General features: G+C 38.6%; 1 protein-coding gene across 5 annotated transcripts in view; it reads right to left on the bottom strand.

Annotated features, from left to right (window-relative positions):
- Window positions 1-19,330, bottom strand: part of PPARG (peroxisome proliferator activated receptor gamma) — a 164,654-nt gene that overhangs the window by 33,805 nt on the left and 111,519 nt on the right. For all 5 annotated transcript variants that reach the window (XM_051982534.1, XM_051982493.1, XM_051982514.1 and 2 more), the window contains one exon: window positions 4,091-4,290. In XM_051982534.1, the coding sequence (XP_051838494.1) occupies window positions 4,091-4,290 (200 nt within the window). The remainder of the gene's footprint in view (window positions 1-4,090; window positions 4,291-19,330) is intronic.

The following is a 19,330-nucleotide window of genomic DNA, read 5'->3' as shown; positions in this document are numbered from 1 at the left end:
AAGAAAAAGGACAAAGGGATGTGGGGATAAATGTTAAGGATGGAATAAGGAGTAAAAAAAAAAGATGTGTAAAACATTTGGTCAGCTCACATCTCTAAGTCCTAATTCTATTATATCCTTCCTGTGTACCTTTCTCTTATCTGGCCAGAGACCAGAAAATATCAGCTTTTTTTTTTTCCTTAATAATGACTTTTGGAATTTGAATTACATTTATTTTGAGTAGAGCCTGGGAAGCAGTCAATATTTGGTTAGTCACCCTTTCCAAAATATAAAATAAAGAGATTTCTTTTTTCCTCCTATGATGGACAGACAGTAGAACTCCCAGATATGTATTTCTGTATTTTTTTTTTAAACAGTGTATCTCCTTTAACAAAACTTTACTTTTGGTTAAACAATTGACCACTTGATTTAATTATAATATAAATCCACTACTTTACATGGATTAGTTGTGCCAGTCCAACTTTACCACTGACACTGTGGAAAACCAACATTTCTTCCAGCCAATACCCATCACTGCTGCTAAGGAAAAAGGCATTCATTGTGAAAGAAGCCGAAGTCAGTGAGATGGCTGTACCTCGGTTAATTCTATATAGATAGACAATCTTCTTGTCATGTCTAGGCTGGAGCTTGTCTAGGTCAATATATCTACATCCTGGGTTACTCAATGAGGTCAAGGAAGTACTAGAAGGAACTGCTTCTTGGTCTTACTTCCCTTGATGCATATTTCTAGGAACACTAGCACTGGACAAATCCTGCTTTTCCATAAGGAATCATCAGGAAAATTTCCCAATGTCCGATTCTCTTTTAAAATAGGTTTCTAGACCCTAAGGGGGCAAAATCTGTCCATTTTCATAAGATCATCATGGCGTTTTTCTAGGTGAGTTTAATGAATACCCACAAGCATTTCTGCTCCTGCTGTGGCCACACAGACCTCCCTGGAGGGTCTGTCATTAGCCAGCCTTACTCTAGAAGCTACATCTCAACAATAACAACCCCAAATCCAAACACATTGGAGACATTTATCCCAATGGACCAGACATATGAATGTGATGTTTCCGGAGCTTAAGTTTGACTCAGGCTCGGACTGTGTCAGGGAAAAACCAAACACAAGTGAATCATGGGTTTTGGTCTCACATCTATTCCTCCCTCCCTATTGGAGCAAATCAGCACGGACTCATTTACATATTCAGTCTGGTCAACCCACCATGATTTTTGTCTTTTGGCAAAATGACTCTATAATTATAGGTTACTTTTTCCTTGAAGATGACTTCTGGTTTGAGCCAAGTCATATAACACATCACTTACATGAGCCTCAATTTCCCCATCTGTAAAATGAGGGGCTTAAGGTTTTTCCTTAGAATCAGTTAGCTAGAACAGTAGATAAAATACAGTCTGGAATCAAGATCTCAGTTAAAATTCAGCCTCAGACACTTACTAGCTGTGTGACCCTGGGCCAATCAATTAACCTTGTGTGCCTCAGTTTCCTTATCTGTAAAATGGCAAACCACTCTGATATCTCTGTCAGAAAACCCCAAATGAGACCAACATAGTTAGACATGATTAAAATGATTGAACAATATAAAAAGGGTCCATCCAGTCCATAGGGTTTCAGGATCTATTCCTAAAAGGAGTTTTAAAGTACACCATCTGATAGTCCAGTACCCATATTTTGCTACTGAATAAACTGTAACTCAGATCACAAAGCTTATCAGTGGCAGATCCAGGTTCCAAACCAAATATAGTCCACTATCTATTACACTGTGATACCTCCATGGTTCCAAGTCTTAGGTTCTAGATCTAATCAGGCTCAAGGAACTATGCCTGTTGGGCACTTATTTTCATGAGATGTACTGAAGTACAAAGAGATGTACTGAAAAAAAATCTTATATTACCCACTAAGGTAAATTAATGATAATTCTCCTTCTTTGCATAGATTTTTGTTTAAAACTCTAAACAATCTTTTACGGTTAAGTGCTATTGTAATCCCATTTGGTAGATGATGAAACTGAGGTGCAGAGACATTAAGACTTGCTCAGGGTCACGTAGCATAGAAATGGTATCTGGCCAGGAGTCAAATCCAAGGCTTCCTTTCTCCAGTTCCAGCCCTGCTTCCCTTTCCCTTTCCTCCACTAGACCACATTGCCCCGTCTAAGCTACAAATGCCTCGGTCTGTTGGGAACTCATGATTAAAAATAAATGGCTTCAGAAGAGTCACCCTAAAATGTCTGTTTTGGGTGGGGATCCTCCAGTGATATTTACCACTCTGAGCATGCACAGCATGTGGATATCTCTCTAGGAGCGGGTTAGATTTTAACTTTGCCTTAGCCATTTTTTGCTTTCCAATCAGATACTGAGACTCTCTAATATTATGGAGTATAATTACTACAGGAAGAAAAATTGCATTTTTGCTATGCTAGGATGTGCTTAGCATAGTTTGCTGAACTGAATGCTGCTGCTCCTTGTTATTTCCAGGAAGCAGCTCTGCCTTTTGCAGAATCTCATTTAATCACCATTTCTTCTTGCTCATTAAAGGTGTTCCATCCTGGGTTATCAAGTTAACGAGAAAGTGAATCTTTCTGGTGAATGAAAAACAACCAAGACACAGTTCAAAGTCTGTGGACTGCTGCAACAAGGAGAGAGCTCAGATAATTAACTCAAGCCAGTAAGGAGGGAAAAGCCATTGTTCTGGAGGGAGAACTGGGGCTCCTTTATCGCTTTCTACCTATATGATCCCAACTTCACTGGGCTTGAAAAGGTTGCACTAGAGAACCCTTGAGGTCTCCCCCAATCAATCACCTTATAAATCCATTTTTACAGATAGGGAAACTGAGGCCCAGAAAAATGTGATTTAAGATCATGAACTAATTAGTGGTACTCATGGTACTAGAACCCAGGAATCTCAACTTTCTGGCCAAACTTTCATACTATATTTCCTACCTAATCCTATATTCCCAGCCTCTAAAAATTAATGCCTTTTGCTAAGTGAATTTGACTTAAAGTTCTCCTGACAGAATTGATGAAGCACCACTCCATGAAATGGATAGTAGCAGAAAAGTTGGGAAGCATTTTTATACTTAATTTTTACATTTTATATTAGGTTCTGAGGTTTTATTGAGAGACATGATATATATTGCATGCCTTTAAAAATTGTTGGTATATTTCATTTTGTATATCAACTATATTTCCCCAAATCTCTGTCTTTCAGAGAGCTATTCTTTCTACGTATGCCCTTAAAATATAGCAATTCTTTTTTATATCATTACTACCCAAGGATTGCCCCCTTTCTAATAAATATCCTTCTATATAGCAAGAAAGCCAATTTATTTGCCCTTTCTGACAACATATGCCTCATTCTGTATCGGTAGTCCACCGCCTCTCTATTGAGAAAAGGAAGGTATGCTGAATGTTTTACCAAGGCTCTTGCTCAGGTGTTCCTGCTTAAAGGGATGTTGTGGCTAAATCTTTTGTCATCAGGAAAAAGGACGACCATATTCCCCAGCTGAGGAAGAGGGATAGGAGGATGAGGAGACTGGGATTATTTTCTTAAGGTTAAGCTGACCTATGAATGCTAGAGGTCTGTTCTCAAGGATTTTATTAGGTGAACTTGGATTTTCCCTTCCCCTTTTCTGCATGTTTACTTACCCTATCTAAAAACATTTCCTGTGTTCAGACTCAGCTTGAAATATGTAACAGTCAAGAGCAGAAGAGAGAGAGAAAGAGAGAGAGGGAGAGAAGGAAGGAGAGAGGAAGACAGAGGGGGGGGGAGAGCGAGAGAGAGACAGAGAGAGACAGACATAGACAGAGACAGAGAGAGACAGAGAGAGAGACAGAGACAGAGAGACAGAGACAAAGAGACAGACAAGAGAGAGAGAGAGAGAAACAGAGAGACAGAGACAGAGAGAGACAGAGAGACAGAGAGAGACGGAGACAGAGAGAGACAGAGAGAGACAGAGACAGAGAGAGACAGAGAGACAGAGACAGAAAAACAGAGACAGAGAGATGGTATATGTGTGTGTGAACATGGTAAATCATTTACTCAAAGGAAAGAGAAAAACCGCCCCACCAATGAAGATAGCAAAAGAGAACTAACTGATTTGTCTGTCGTCTTTCCTGTCAAGATCGCCCTCGCCTTGGCTTTGGTCAGAGGGAAGGACTTTATGTATGAGTCATACAGATGTTTTGCCAGGGCTCGGAGATCAGCAGACTCTGGGTTCAGCTGGTCGATATCACTGGAGATCTCGGCCAACAGCTTCTCCTTCTCGGCCTGTGGCATCCGCCCAAACCTGATCGCTGCAGAGGAAGAAGGAATGACAGAATGAATCATTGTGTTCCTGGTGTTCATAATGTTCTCCTCTCCCAGTCCTCATAAACTCCCCCTTCCAAATATGGGGTTCTGGTTTCTCTCAATGATCTTTTCAGAACTACTATTCCACTGGAGTGCCACAAATAATAAATAATGATCAATTACTGGATTCATTAATTATAAAAAGAAATATGCATACATATATGTAGATACGGTATAGATAGTTGTGTATATACATATATATGTGTTTTTCAGTTAATGAATCCAATAACTGTATATGTGTATGTGTATGTGCATATACACACACAAACACATATATACAGACAGAGAGAGAGAGAGAGGGAAGGGGGGGGAGACACAGAGAGATAGCAACAGAAACAGAGAGAAGAGAAGAGAGAAAAACACAAAGTGAGAGGAAAGAGGGAGCCAGAGACAGAGAGGAGAGGGAGAGAGACAGAGAGACCAGAGGGAGAGAGAAATGGTAAGGAGAGAGAAAGATAGCAACAGAGACTGAGAGAAGGGAAGAGAGAAAAAGACAAAAGAGAGAGATTTACAGAGAGACTGAGACAAAGAGAGGGTAAAGGGGAACAGTGGAGTGGGGAAAAAACAGAGACAGAGGGGGAGAAAGAGCAACAGAAGAAATCAGGAATTTATTTTTTTATAAGACCCCAATTTAGAAGGTGTCCTGGAGACAGTGTAGTTTGACTCCCTGCCGTGCTGAGGAGGTCTAGGTACAAAACCAGGCACAGACATGTCCATGCTCACAAAGGCTGGGAGTTGCAGATGGTCTCACTCCAGAGCCGGGGCTCTTTCCACTGGGTGGCTTTAGTTTGAGCCTCCTCTCTTTGGCATTTAAACCTTTCCCGGATAGGCTCTTCTCCACCCTCCTGGCTTCCCTGCACCCCCTCCTTTTACATCCAGCCAAAGTGGCTTTCTCCTTGCTCCTCACACTGCCCAGCTCCAGCCTTCGCCCCTTTGCACCCACTCTCCAGTGCCTTCAAGGGATTCCCTCCCTCCTTCTCAGCATCTCACTTTCCTTTCTAGTTCAGGTCAAATCCTGCTTTCTTCATGAGGCTTTTCCCAATCCCTGCAAGCAATAGAGTCTCTCCATTCCAAATTACCTTAAATTTATGTTTTTATTTAATTCGTATCTTGTACACACACATATACACAAATGTGTGTACACAATGCACTCGTGCATGTACATATATACACAAAAATATGTTGTCTTCTATTCTAAGACATAAGCTTTAGGGCAGGGACTGATAGACTGCAGCTCCAGAGCCATTGACTCATGTTTGGAACAGTGCCCTGCACTAAATAGGTTCTTAATAATTGGTGGATTGTCTGATTGATAACCCACACTTTTTCTGAATGGATATGGTTGGAGTATCGGCTCAAGGGAAGGCACTGTGCTAAGGGCGTATGTGGAATAAGACACAGGCTGAGTTCTGAGAGAGCTTACAATCCACAACGGGAGAGAAGTCCGTGGATCCTTCCCCAACCACGAGCTGTTTCTGAGCCTAACACTGAATTCCCTTTGCCTAAAGGACTGTTTCTCTGCTCTCATTTGGGCGCTGTAGCTAGGGTTAAGTAACAGTATATTTTTTCAGGGGTGGGAGGAAGTTTAGAAGAAAGAAAGGAAGAGCCATTTGGGAGGAAGTGGGGGCCTGGGGTAGAGGCAGAACGATCCATTTGTAACCCTTCCAACTTCTGGTACCTTCTCTTCCCATTGTAAAGACCTTCCCTTGCACAGCATTTCTGAACTGCTAATTTGGGGGTGCGTATTTTGGACTGCAACTTGTTCCTGTTACAAGAAGATTTGGATCGCTTCTTGATACAACATACTATTAAGCCAGAAATAGCATTTCCACCAAGAATGACAATAATCTGAGGCATGTGACGACTGGAAAGAGCAGAGGGCCCTAGAGGTCAAGGAGTCTCCGTTTTGTCGCTGGCTCTATCACCGAGGGGCTCCCCTCCATAAGTCTCAGTTTCCTCCTATAGAAGGGGACAAGAGGGGTTGACCTAGATGTTTCCTAAGGGCTTAGTCAGATCTTACATGCGACGCACCTTTGCAAAACCGTAGCTCAGTGGTTTTTACTACAGGGTTTTCCTAACGAAGTAGCCCCTTTGAATCTTGAAAATACAAAACTACCATTTCATCTCAAATGCTCAGCACCAGCCCTTTGTGGGTAAATGTCCATCTTAATTGTCTCAGCAAGAAAATGAAGGAGCTGGGAATAGAGAGATGGTCCATGAGGCTCCTTCTAGTTCTAAATCCTACTCATCTCATGACAGCTCGGTTTCTTTTGGAAATCTTTGCATCCACTGACTCACAAAAAGAGAAGATTCAGGGGGAAAGAGAAGCTCATTCCATAGATCGTTTGTTGTCCAGTCATTTCAATTGTGTTCAAGCCTTCACGACCCCATTTGGGGTTTTCTTGGCAAAGATATTAGTGATTTTGCCACTTCTGTCTCAGATGAGGAAACTGAGGCAGACAGAGTGAAGTGACTTGCCCAGAATGACACAGCTAGTAAACATCTGAGGCTGGATTTGAATTCTAGTTCTCTTTTCTGCAGGCTGGGTGCCCTATCTCCTGCATCATCTAGCTTCCCTTAGCATCCCTTAAATGAGTCTGTCTTCAGACATTTCCTAACAGATCCCCTGCTCATGACTACCTACGTATAAATTTATAAACTGACAAAAGACAGAAATATGTGAATCAACCATTTATTATTTTTTGTTCCTTTTCTGTTTGATTCCATAAATGCCCATTGGGATGGTACAGCCCCAATCCTGATTGTTGGGGAACAGATCCTATCAAAGTGCCAAGTTTCATAAGAGTGAAAGAAAACAGTATCACAGGAGAAGGTCATGGAGGTGATCCCAGAGATCATCAAATCCAACTTTCTCATTTTACAGAGTAGTTAACTGAGGCCTAGGGAAGGAAAGTGACAGCCAATGTCATAGACTACTACAGGAGAACCAGGATTTGAAATGAGATTCTCTTGACTCTATCTCCTGTTCTTTTTCTCCCCCTCTGCTATATTCTACTACATCTCTGTTGTGGACAAGATGGTGAGGGAAAACTGCAGAGTACTTGGGGAAAGAATTTTTTTTTTTTTTATATTAGGGGGGAAAAAGTCTTAGAATTGACTGCCAGCCAAGGCTGTGATACAGCAAGGAAATGGTGGTCAGAGTGACCCACTGTTGGTTATTTCTAGGCTGGTGTTGTGCAATAGAAAGAAATCTCAGCCTTATTAGGTTTCACGATGCTCTGGGTCCAATAGTAGTTTGTGGGATGGCTTGTTTAAGAATAACAGAGAGTAACATGTGGAAAAAGAAAGGGTGTTACTAAAATGCCACTAAAGAGGATATAAATCTGACATGGACTTCTTGAATTTTAGGCCTTGGAGAAACTGAGAAATCACCTTGATCAATTGCTTTGTTTTCTAGAAGATGGAACTAAACCCAGAGAGGTTAATTGAATCAAGGTCACACAGCTCATTGTTGGCACTTTGGACTAAAGTCTCCTTTGGACTTTGGTCTCCTGACTCCCAAGGTGCTTTCTAATGTTCAACATTAATGTCTGCCAAAAACCATAGGTATTTAATATTTTCTGGGAGTGCTTTCATGCTACTTTCACCAAAATGATCATTGTTTTGGGATATATCAAAAGGGTGATGCTATATTACTTTTTAATTATTGTGATATGAAAGAGCTTCTTTTAATTCAACTATGAACAAATTTCTGCATGTCTATCTTTCTGAAAAATATTAAATTTTAAGAAGCCAATTTTCTAGTCCATCAACTTTGGTATCTAGCAATGATAGAGTAGGTTTATTTGAAAAGAGATCTGAGAATTTCAGTAGCCTGAAAGCTCCCTAGTAGTCAAGCATGTAATTTTTTGCCAAAAAAAAAAAAATCAATCTTAGACTGGATGAAGAGCAGTTCCTCCACTGTTGCTTGCCTTGATCAGATCACATCTGCAGTCTGTTTTTTAATCTGGACATGCTCTTGTAGGAAGAGCATGGACATATTTGATGGCTGATCAAGATGATTGCATATGATGTTAAGATAGAGGAAGAGAAGATTGATGGGGGGAAAGTAATAGTCACTTTCAAATATCTTGTGGTCTGTCCTATAGAGAGGGATTTGATATATTCTGTTCACCTCAGAAGGAATAACTTGAAGGCAAGAAGTTGAACTGCAAAGAGATACATTTTAGCTTAATGTAAAGAAGAACTTTCTGACAATTAAGGTTTTCCCAGAGTGGAATGGGTTGCCTTAGAGTTAGTAGGTTTTCCCTTCACTAGAGGTCTTTGAGCAGAGGCTGGAGGACCCCATATTGGGAAAAGGGATGAAGAAGATTCTTGTCTGGATAAGGATTGCATGAGATGGACTGATTTTCTTCCAAATGCTTATGCAACAAATTAAGCTCAATTAACTTAATCTTGATTCTGCCACTAATCTAACTTTGGGCAAGAACTTAAACCTTTTTGGGGCTTCACTTTTCTTGTTTGTTAAATGATGAGGCTGAGCTAGATAATCCCTAACATCCCTTATTATTTGATGATCTATAAACTATCTGTAGCTACAATGAATTATAGGTGTAATTTTTAAGTGTTGTAAGCCCAAAGCCTGCTGCAGAACAGGGTTATACATCTTCCTAGAAGGACTCAGTTTGCATCTCAAGTAGAGAATGTTCTAAAATTGCAGGGGAAATGGAAGATAGATTTTAAAAACTATGTATTTTAAAACAAATGGACAAAAGCATTATTTTATCTTGCTTTCCTTGAATATTTGTTACCATGCCTTAAGATTTCCAACGCAAAATCATTTTTGGAAGAAGTGGGATGATGAATGTTTTCCTTCCACCTGCTTCAAACTCTCTGCCTACCATTTTGTTTGCAGGATTCTGATACAACTACCTCACTTTTAGGGCATCTCTTTTAGGGGTAGAAAAGGCAGGAAACTATAGTACACACACATTCCTGAATATTTTTTTCAGAAGTACAAGGACAGTTTCTGCACACCTGATAGTACACTGCTCAAATGGAACTGACTTTTTCACTTAAGCAATTCTGTATTAGATGTAGCCTTAGATCCATTTCTACTTACTACCAGGGCAAAGGTAGAGTCTTCTCTGGGCCCTGCCTGCCTTTAGAAGTTGTGACTTTGATAGAAAAGATTTGTCAGTTCCTAGATGTCAGCAATGAGAGCCATGGTATTTTCTTTGTGACCAAAGAAATCATAAAAGAGGGAAAAGGACCCACATGGGCAAAAAGATTTATAGCAGCCCTTTTTGTAGTGGCGAGGAATTGGAAATTGAGTGGATGCCCATGAATTGAGGAATGGCTGAAGTTATGGTATATGAATGAAATGCAATACTATTGTGCTATAAGAAATGATGAATAGGATGATTTCAATAAAGCTGGAAAGACTTACATGAACTGATGCTGAGGGAAGTGAGCAGGACCAGGAGAACATTGTACACAGTAACAGCAAGATAATATAATGGTCAACTATGACAGACTTGGCTCTTCTCAGCAATATAGTGATCTAAGACAATTTCAAGAAACTTGGGATGTTGGTCTATATTTAGTTTCTGTCATACTGTTTTTCAGTTTTCCCAGCAGTTTTTGTCCAAAAGTTTGGATTTATTATTATATAATAATAACCACCATTTATTATTATATAATGTTATATAATAATCTATATGTTCGATTATTAGTTATTTACTATAAGGTAGTTTATACCTAATTTATTTCACTGAACAGCACTCCACTTTTTAGGCAGTACAGGTTGTTTTGATAGTTACCGCTTTATAATACAATTTGAGATGTGGTACAACTAGACTGCTATCTTTTGCAGTTTTTTTTTTTTTCATTGATTCCTTGAGCTTTTGTTCTCTTTGATGAATTCTGCTATTTTTTTCTAGCTCTATAAAATAATTTGTTGATAGTTTGATTGATATGACACTGAATAAATACATTTAGGTAGAATTATCATATTTATTTTATTTGCTTGGCCTACAACAAGCAATTATACTATTTTTACATTTGTTTAGATCTGATTGTATTAGTGTGAAGTGTTTTATAGTTGTGTTCATATAATTCCTGGCTTTGTCTTAGTAGATAGACTCCCAAGGATTTTATATCAAAAGGAGGTTCTCTTTCTAGTTCTTGCTACAAGACTTTGTTGGTAACATATAGGAATGCTGGCGATTTATGTGGCTTTATTCTGTATCCTGCAACTTTGCTAAAGTTGTTAATTTCAAGTAGTTTTTTTTTTTAGTTGGTTCTCTTCAAGTATTAGCATCTTATCTTAAAAGAGTGATAATTTTGTTTCTTCATTTCTTTTTCTAAGTCCTTTAATTTCTTTTTTTCTCCTCTTATTGCCATGGCTAATATTTCTAGTGCAATATCAAATAATAGAGGTGAAAATGAGTATCCTTGTTTCACCCAATTGTACTGGAAAGACTTTTAGTTTATCTCCATTACAGATAATGCTTGCTAATAGTTTTATATCAAAGATTATTTTTAAGTGTTTTTATTACAAAAGCTTGGATCTTTGAATTTTATCATATATTAGATTACTATGGTCATTTACTATATAAGGTAATGTTTACTTAATGTATTCCACTGAATACCACAACATTTCTTAGGTGGTGTATATTGTTTTGATAATTATCATTTTCTAATATAGCTTGAGATCTAGTACAACTAGACCATCTTTTGTAATTTTTTCCCTTGATTTTGATACATATTGTCCCTTAGAACTATCTTCCCTGCTCAAAAAAAAAAAAAAATGAAAAGAAGACTAAGGTACATTTTTTTGCTCCTTTTGTAGCCAAAGAACAGCTGATAAATGGGTTCAAAATCCAAATTTAAGGTTCCAGGAGCTTTTGTGATTGTTAATTACCTAGGAATATTTTGCTTACCTTGTTTGAAAAAAAAAGTCAGTATTGGTATGCTCAGTGAGATAAGAATAAGTTTGAAAGATAAATTATTTAACTTTTAATTCTCTCTCTCTCTCTCTCTCTCTCTCTCTCTCACACACACACACACACACACACACACACACACACACACACACACGCCCCTTTATATAGGACACGTGTAATAAAATTCATCCAACTCATGACTGGCCAGGAAGAGATTTCAGCATCATGTTCTTAATACAATATACAAACCCCAAGTGTGAGGTACAGTCAGGTTCTATGCTTTGGGAGCCTGTGTAAAATACTAAGGATCAAACTGTCCTGATGTTCAAATTTCTGCTTAGAAGTGAGGGGGAGCCAGGAAAAAGAAAGCTAATAAACTAAAGTGGATTCTTAATAGAATAAGTGCAATAGGAAACACGGCGGACACGGACCAATGCTAACCATTTTATGAAAGTATACCGTTCCAAATGGTAGACTTGAAATGGTGTCAGATGCTTGACAATGAATAAGGAAGTGTCCCAAGATTAATTTGTCCCCTTTATACATATGTTTGCTTGTTTTGCAATTTTTCATCATGCAAACCCAGGGCTGGTGCAAAGCTCTGGTGCTGTTCATAAAATTGCTGCCAATAAACTATGTTTTTCCACCTCTTTCTCTCTCGAGAAAGAAACTTGGGAGTTGATGGTCAGAGTAAATGGAGCCTTGCATGATTTGGCAATCAATAAGGTCTCATTTCCGAGCTCCTCCAAACTAAAATGAGAAGCAACTTCACCACCAGCACTGTTATTCTTATGGAGGGGTGGGGAATGGAGGGACATCACATTTTTCATACAAGGGAAGGTAATGGACAGCTGTGGGGTTAAAGGCAAGCTCAGGCTCCCCTGGAGGGCATTTACATATTCGGTATCCAGGTCTGGAAAGAGAGAAGCTGGGTGGTCATAGTATTTGCCTTGTAACTCATCACTATTAGCCCTATGTGGTAACATAGGCATTGGTCTAGACTGTTGCAAGGAGAGAATAAATAACCTGATGTTTAAATCTCCTAACAATGGGCAGAGAGGAAGACAAATGCTAATTAACAAAAAAATTTAATTTTTAAATTTCATTTAAGCAATTATTCTCTTTTCCCTCAGGCAATTTAAAAGCAAAGTAGATTTTTTTTTTTTTAATAGAGCAAAAGCCATAGGAAACATGAAAGGGAGACTTTTGGGGGAGTGTAACTCCAAAACTTAAACTTTTGAGAAGTCCCATTATCTTCAGTTCTCAGTTAATTCCTCCTCTTCATCTCCCCCCCCCCCCCCCACACACACACTCCAGGAATTATTCATGGGAAACTAGCATTATAAAATAGATAGAAAAGTTGGCCTGGGGTTCAAGTATTCTCTATGACACACTAACTTTGTGACTATGGGTAAGTCACATAAACTCTTAGTGAATCAAGAAACTCTCCAAGACGATCATTACAGATGAGTTGCTATCTTCATTAGTGGAAGGTTTTTTCCATACTGGAAATTCTCTATACTAATAAATCGCAGATTGTAATTTTCCTTCCCCACCCTACCCCCCCAAAATTAATGAGTTTTCAAAATTATAAAAGGAATCCAATAACATGCATTCCTCTTTAAGAAAAAAGTCACTTACTAGTTCCTGATCTGGTTAAACAGGGTTAACATTGAGACCCTAAGAGACCCCTAGCAAAATTTGATGATGACTTTGGTAGTTGCTCATGACCAACCATGCTATTTACAGTTAAGGGGGACGTAGGAACAGGAATAACAATTTATGAAGGAGGGCTAGGGATGGGGCTGCATTTCACAAGTCACAGGTACTGTATCAGAAAGGAGCTAATTTGAGAGGTAGAAAATCACAGGTGAAAGGAATTGTTTGTTATTGTAGAGAAAGTTAACTGTGGAGCCCAGATGTCCCACCTCTGACACGTACTGGCTCCATGATGCCGTCAAGGAGTGCTCTAGGCAACTCTTAAAGGCTATCCCTGCCGAGCGATGTCTAACAATCTAGGATCCCTGTACCGAGGAAAATCAGGGATCCAGTTCCTATGTCCTATCCCTTGAAAACAGAATAGCAATGGCTTATGGAGATAAAAAAAAAAACAAAACAAGAATATGCTATTAAGTCATAACAAGATTGAGTTCTCTGGTTGCTGGCTCTCCCCGAGAGTCACAAGTGTGGTGGATCCCTATTTGTGAACATCATTTGAGAAGTGAAGGTTTCCTCTGCCATTTCATGATAAATCCAAAAGGCCAAGTCAGAGCAAGGCCTCTGAGCTCTGTCCCTTTTGAAGCCCTTTAGCCCAAGAACCACTGCCTGGTGTTATGAACTGGAAGAGGGCTAGCCTAAGAACCACTGCCTGGTGTTTATTCTTGCCTGAACTGGAAGAGGGCTAGCCTAAGAACCACTGCCTGGCGTTTATTCTTGCCAGAACTAGAAGAGGGCTAGCCTAAGAACCACTGCCTGGTGTTTATTCTTGCCAGAACTGGAAGAGGGCTAGCCTAAGAACCACTGCCTGGTGTTTATTCTTGCCAGAACTAGAAGAGGGCTAGCCTAAGAACCACTGCCTGGCGTTTATTCTTGCCAGAACTGGAAGAGGGCTAGCCTAAGAACCTCTGCCTGGTGTTTATTCTTTCCTGAATTGCAAGGGCTAGCCTAAGAACCTCTGCCTGTTTATTCTTGCCTGAACTGGAAGAGGGCTAGCCTAAGAATCCCTGCCTGGTGTTTATTCTTGCCTGAGTTGGAAGAGGGAGGGGGCATGTAAGAATCAGTGTGATACTGGAAATGGCTGTTGCTTATTGGATAACGAGATTATTAGCAAAGGAAAAAGACCTTTTAGAAGGCTCCATCCTTGTTCAGATGAACAATCCCAACAATAATAGCAGACACATAATAGTACTCTACAATTTTGCAAGGTGCTTGATGTACATGATCTTATTTCATTCTCCCAATAATCTTGTGAAATACAATAGAAGTGATTATTATCATCTCTGTTTTAAAGAGCAGAAAATTGAAGCTAAGTGACTTGGCCAGGAATACATAGCTAGTAACTGGCTAGAGAAAGGACTTCAGTTGGAGTTTCCTGACTTCAAGTTCAGTGATCTTTCTACAAGGGGCAGCTAACTACTGCAGTGAACAGAACACTGATCCAGGAGTTAGGAAGAGCTGATCTCAAGATACTTACTAGGTGTGATTTTGGGTAAGATACTTAACCCCAAAAAACCCATGAAAATTCTGCTACATCAAACTGAAATCTTTGATGAAGGCACTAAGAGTGTCTAAGGGTTTTGCACCAGGATGAGAAATTGGTTTTCCTACAAATTTATGAACACATCTTCTGACTACCCATGGAAATCTTGTTTCAATTTTTTTATTTCCTCTGTATGTTTAGTGGGTGAAGATGCCCAGGGAGATCACAGAAATGATCTGAGGAATCAAAAAGATGGATTCTCCAAATAACCAAATTACTTGAGAAAAGCAGTAGGAGTAAGTCTTTTGCCTTCACTTCCTGGGTTTTTCTTCCATATTTCTTTGTTCACCTATCTTTAAGACTGGGAGAGATCCTAAGAGTGAGACTGGTACTTTGGAGATGAATACTTGTATAGTATAGTCATTAACCACAAGATAATCTGCTAGCTTTCTTATTATTTTTTTCTTTTTTTGGTAAGAAGTTGGAAGTTCACATAGACTCTTGTGGATGACCAAGAAATTTTTAAGAAGGGGTCAAAAACCACTTCTGAAGGATGTGGAGTGAGTTTCTTGCTAGGAAAGTGTTTCTTGTTTTTAGTGGTAAGTGATATCACGTGAATATGTCTTAAATGAATATTTTGGTCACATTTCCTGCTAAGTAACTGCTTGAGGAAATGCTGCTGATCCCTAGATGGAAACTAAAAATCATATTCATCTTCAGCCTTCTTCTCTGGTGAAGTCATTGGAAGTGTCTTTTATGGCTGCCTTTCCTAAGGGGCAAAAAGGGCAAACCTATGCTTCTGTATGGCCTGAGTCATAAAAAGTAAAACTTTTGAAGGATTAATGTGTTTGAACCAAATCACTCATCCAAGGTTTCAAAGGATGGGTGATAGATTTTGAGTAAATGGGCATTAGATTGCCTCTGGGTTATAAACCTTGATTGAAAAATCTTCTTATGAAAAAAGTCCAAAATTAAATTATGTACTTACATGATTCAGGGTGGGGAAAGTGAGGTACAAATTCATGCAACTATGACTTCTAATCTTTTTTAAAAAATATTTTAATTTTTGTTCATTTTATTTACTTTTCAAAATGCTAAGACCTCCACTTATCAATTTACTGTTTTCTTCCTTGTACCTCCTGTCCTTCCCAAAATAGACATTAACATGGGGTTCAAGGGAAATGACAGGAGAAGGCAAGAGGGGAAGAGGATGAATATTGGAAATAGTGAAGGAAATACATTAGTTAGACAAAATTGCAATACAGCAAAAGAAGTGACAATTTTTACTATGAAGCCTTTGATTCCCCTCCCCCCCTTTCCCCTCACAGTTTTTTTTTTTTTTTTTTTTTTTAATTCCAGGAAAAATATTCTACACCTCATTGGGCCCCCTACATAGGAAAACTGAATTTTTCTTGTTTCTTTTTGTTTAAGCATTTATGAATAATCTAATTTTGACTCAATTCCCAGGGGCACTGGGGTGAAACCTATCTGACTGACATATGAGTAACATGCCTATAAATTACTTCTTTTTAAAGTATATTTTGGATTAGCAGAAGGTCCAGCTCTCACAGTGCCAGTATGATGTAAAGATTAAGTACACAGGCTTAAGTTTATTTTTCAAAATGTAATTATAGCTTAAGCTTTTTTCCCTTAATTCACAAATGAAAAACAGCTATGAATATTCGACACAGTAACATTAATCATACAAGCCTCCTGAAGATAAGGTCTTATATTTAAAAACCCATTAAGAATATATATTTTACCAATCTGATTAGTATTCAGGCAGAGGGGGGGATAGGTCCAGTAATTCATGCTACATAATAGAAGCTAGCATTGATGCAGCACTAAGATTTGCAAAGGGTTCTATAAATATTTATATTATAAATATAAATATAAATATTATTTGAGTCACACAACAACCCTGGGTTATTAGTCCCATTTTATAGATGAGGAAACGGAGGCTGAGAAAAGTTAAGTGATTTGTACAGCGTGTTTGAGCCTGAGTTTGAACTTGTCATCCTGACTATAAATCCAAAGTTCTATGTATCATGACATCAAAATACCTCATCAAAGACCAATAATTTAGACCTGAAAGGGACTTTAGAGTCATCTAGTCCAAGTTTCTTGTTTTAAAATATAAGGAAAGAGGGTCAAAGAAGTAGAAAGACTTGGTAAATGGCACACAAGTGGTGCCAGTGCCAGGATTCAAACTTTCCAATCCCAATCTCCTTCCATTATGCCATAGCAAATAATTATTTAAAAGCATATATTGGATTTAAGAAATAGTCCGGAACAACTTAGCCAGTTTACATAGACTCTACTTATTATACTGAGTCACAAGGATGAGATAAAAAACATTTGTTGTAATGTACCAAAATGCCTCGCAAACCACTTAGCTTTTCTATCTGGCTCCCAAAATTCAACTCCACTTTAGACTGTGCAGTTTTCTTAAAGATTATGTCTATGTAGTTTAAGCTCTATTGCATTGCTTGCTGTCTATGGGAGGAGGGGGCGAGAGAAAAATTTGGAACACGAGGTATTGCAAGGATGAATGCTGAAAGTTATCTTTGCATGGATTTGGTAAAATAAAAAGCTATTAAAAAGAAAAAAAAGATTACGTCTATGACTAAGAGATATACTAAATGTACAACTATGTTTGGGATTTTAGGAAGATTGCTGAGTTGCTATTATACGGGCCATTTGATTCACCACCAAGTGACCTAAATAATCAGGAAAAATGGGATTCTTTTGGTCATCTTTGGATGCATCTCTATAATACCCATACTTTGAAAGCAGAAAAGCACAGTAACTCATTTCCCAACCTTTTCCTTCCTGTCCCTCCTGGTGAAATCTTTTCTGTCTTTTATAATCTTGTTTTCCAAAGATAGTGCATTCCACGAAGCTTTCCCCATAGGTCTATTAAGTGGGAATTCCCTCCCTCCAATCTCCTCCAAAGAGTTCTGCTATTTGATAGAATGACCTGTAAGTTGTTTTTTTTTTTTCTTTTTTTTACCAAAGCCGAATGTATTTCTAAGTTCTCCATTCCTCTCTCAGATCACCATTACTCTATACACATAATCCTCCTTGATTAGAACATAAGCCTTTTGAAGGCAGGGAATATATTCCTTTTTCTCTTGGTATTTATCCTTAGCACTTAGAAGATTAAGGGCACTTAATAAATATTCACTTATTCATCAGGGGTTGAGCAAAATAGGTCAATTCCTGCTTCTACATGGAAACCTGTAAAATACTTGACAAAAAATAACATCATGTTCCTGCCAAGACTTCCCTTTTCCAAGGAAAGCAAACAGTTCCTTTGATCAGTCTTCATCTGGGATAATGGCTCTTTGAGGCTCTTCACCATCTTTATTGTCCTCTCTGGATTCCCTTTAACTTAATGTCCTTCCTAAAATGTGACAAGGTTTTATACATAGTCCGACTAACGTAGAATATGGAGAGATTATCACCTCCCTTTTCTAGACCCTACACCTCATAAGCAACTCAAGATCATGATTTTAAAAGAAGTCTGTTAGCATTTTTTTTATACTCTTATTGTCTATTTGTTTCACAATTACTTATGTACATGTATTAACTGCCAACTAGATTATAGGGTCTTCAAAGATAAGCATTATGTCTTATTTGCCTTTGGTTTCCCTCCATACTTAGCAAAGTTCTTTGTACACAGTGGGCATTTAATAATTGATCATTGAATATTGCATGGGGTTTGCCAAACCATCTGAGACTTGGGAACCTTTGTTTTGGTATTATTGTAGACACCTCTCAAGATAGTAGGGAAGATGGTCTAAGATCCTGGAAAGGACCTTAGAAGTCATTTAGTGAATCCCTCTTATTATACGGAGAAGGGAAGTAAGGACCACTGAGATAATGACCTGTCCAAGGTCTCAGAGATACTAACTGGAAGAGTCTAGGATTGGAACTTAGGTCTTTTGACTTCAAAGCCAAAGTATTTTGTATACAACATTCAACTGTCTCCCCTAAAGTAAGACAAACAAAGAATGTCAGGGCACTGAAGCAAAGCTTTGGGGTGGATTTCTAGTGAGAAAATTCTTGAGTTCTTTCATCTGGATTCAGGATTGTAACAAGAAACTATTCATTAAATTAAATTAATTATGTTTTCCTATAATTGAATTAAATGGAAGGCCACAGTCAAAACATGAGTCCCATTGGGAGGGCTTTTCCATCTACAACCAGACTTGAAGTAAATTTCTATTTCCTTGAACCAATCTGTATTTTATTTGGCTGGCAAAGCTAGGGATCTACATGACCACCAGATTGACAGGTCATTTTGGGGTTTGCCAATCTGATTCAATTACAGAAATTGCATTTAGGTGGTACCAAAATATCTGGCTTGGAGACCTAAAACTTGAGCCAGTCGAAGTCAGATGCATCTGCATCTTCTTGCCTAATGGATACCTAACTGGACTTCTTGCCTACAATCTTTATTCTCTCTGAACCATTCTTCATCATTCATTACCCTGAGTAATCTTTTTGACTCATAACACTTCTCTACTCAAAAATCTTAAGAAAGAGCAAAAATACTCCCTACTTTTACATTCTAATGGGGAAATAATGTGTAAATAGCTAGGTAACTAGGTACACTCTCATTCTTCCTGTAACATTTCATAGCTGTGAGCCACGGGCATCAGACACTTCATAATCTCCCACCTCTACTTTCCTAGATCTCAATCTCTCCCTCTCTCCCTTCCTTCTCTCCTTCTTTCTTTTTTTCTTTCTTTTCTCTTTCTTCCTTCCTTTCTTTCTTTCCTTCCTTCCTTCTTTCTTTCCTCCTTTCCTCCCTCCCTCCCTTCTTTCATCTTAAATCCTCCTCCCTTCCTTTCTCCACTGACATTGGCTTCC

The sequence above is a fragment of the Antechinus flavipes genome, chromosome 1 (genome assembly GCF_016432865.1).
Source record: "Antechinus flavipes isolate AdamAnt ecotype Samford, QLD, Australia chromosome 1, AdamAnt_v2, whole genome shotgun sequence".
Taxonomy (NCBI): domain Eukaryota; kingdom Metazoa; phylum Chordata; class Mammalia; order Dasyuromorphia; family Dasyuridae; genus Antechinus; species Antechinus flavipes.
The sequence above is the reverse complement of the archived record's forward strand: the minus strand, read 5'-3'. Positions and strand labels throughout refer to the sequence as shown.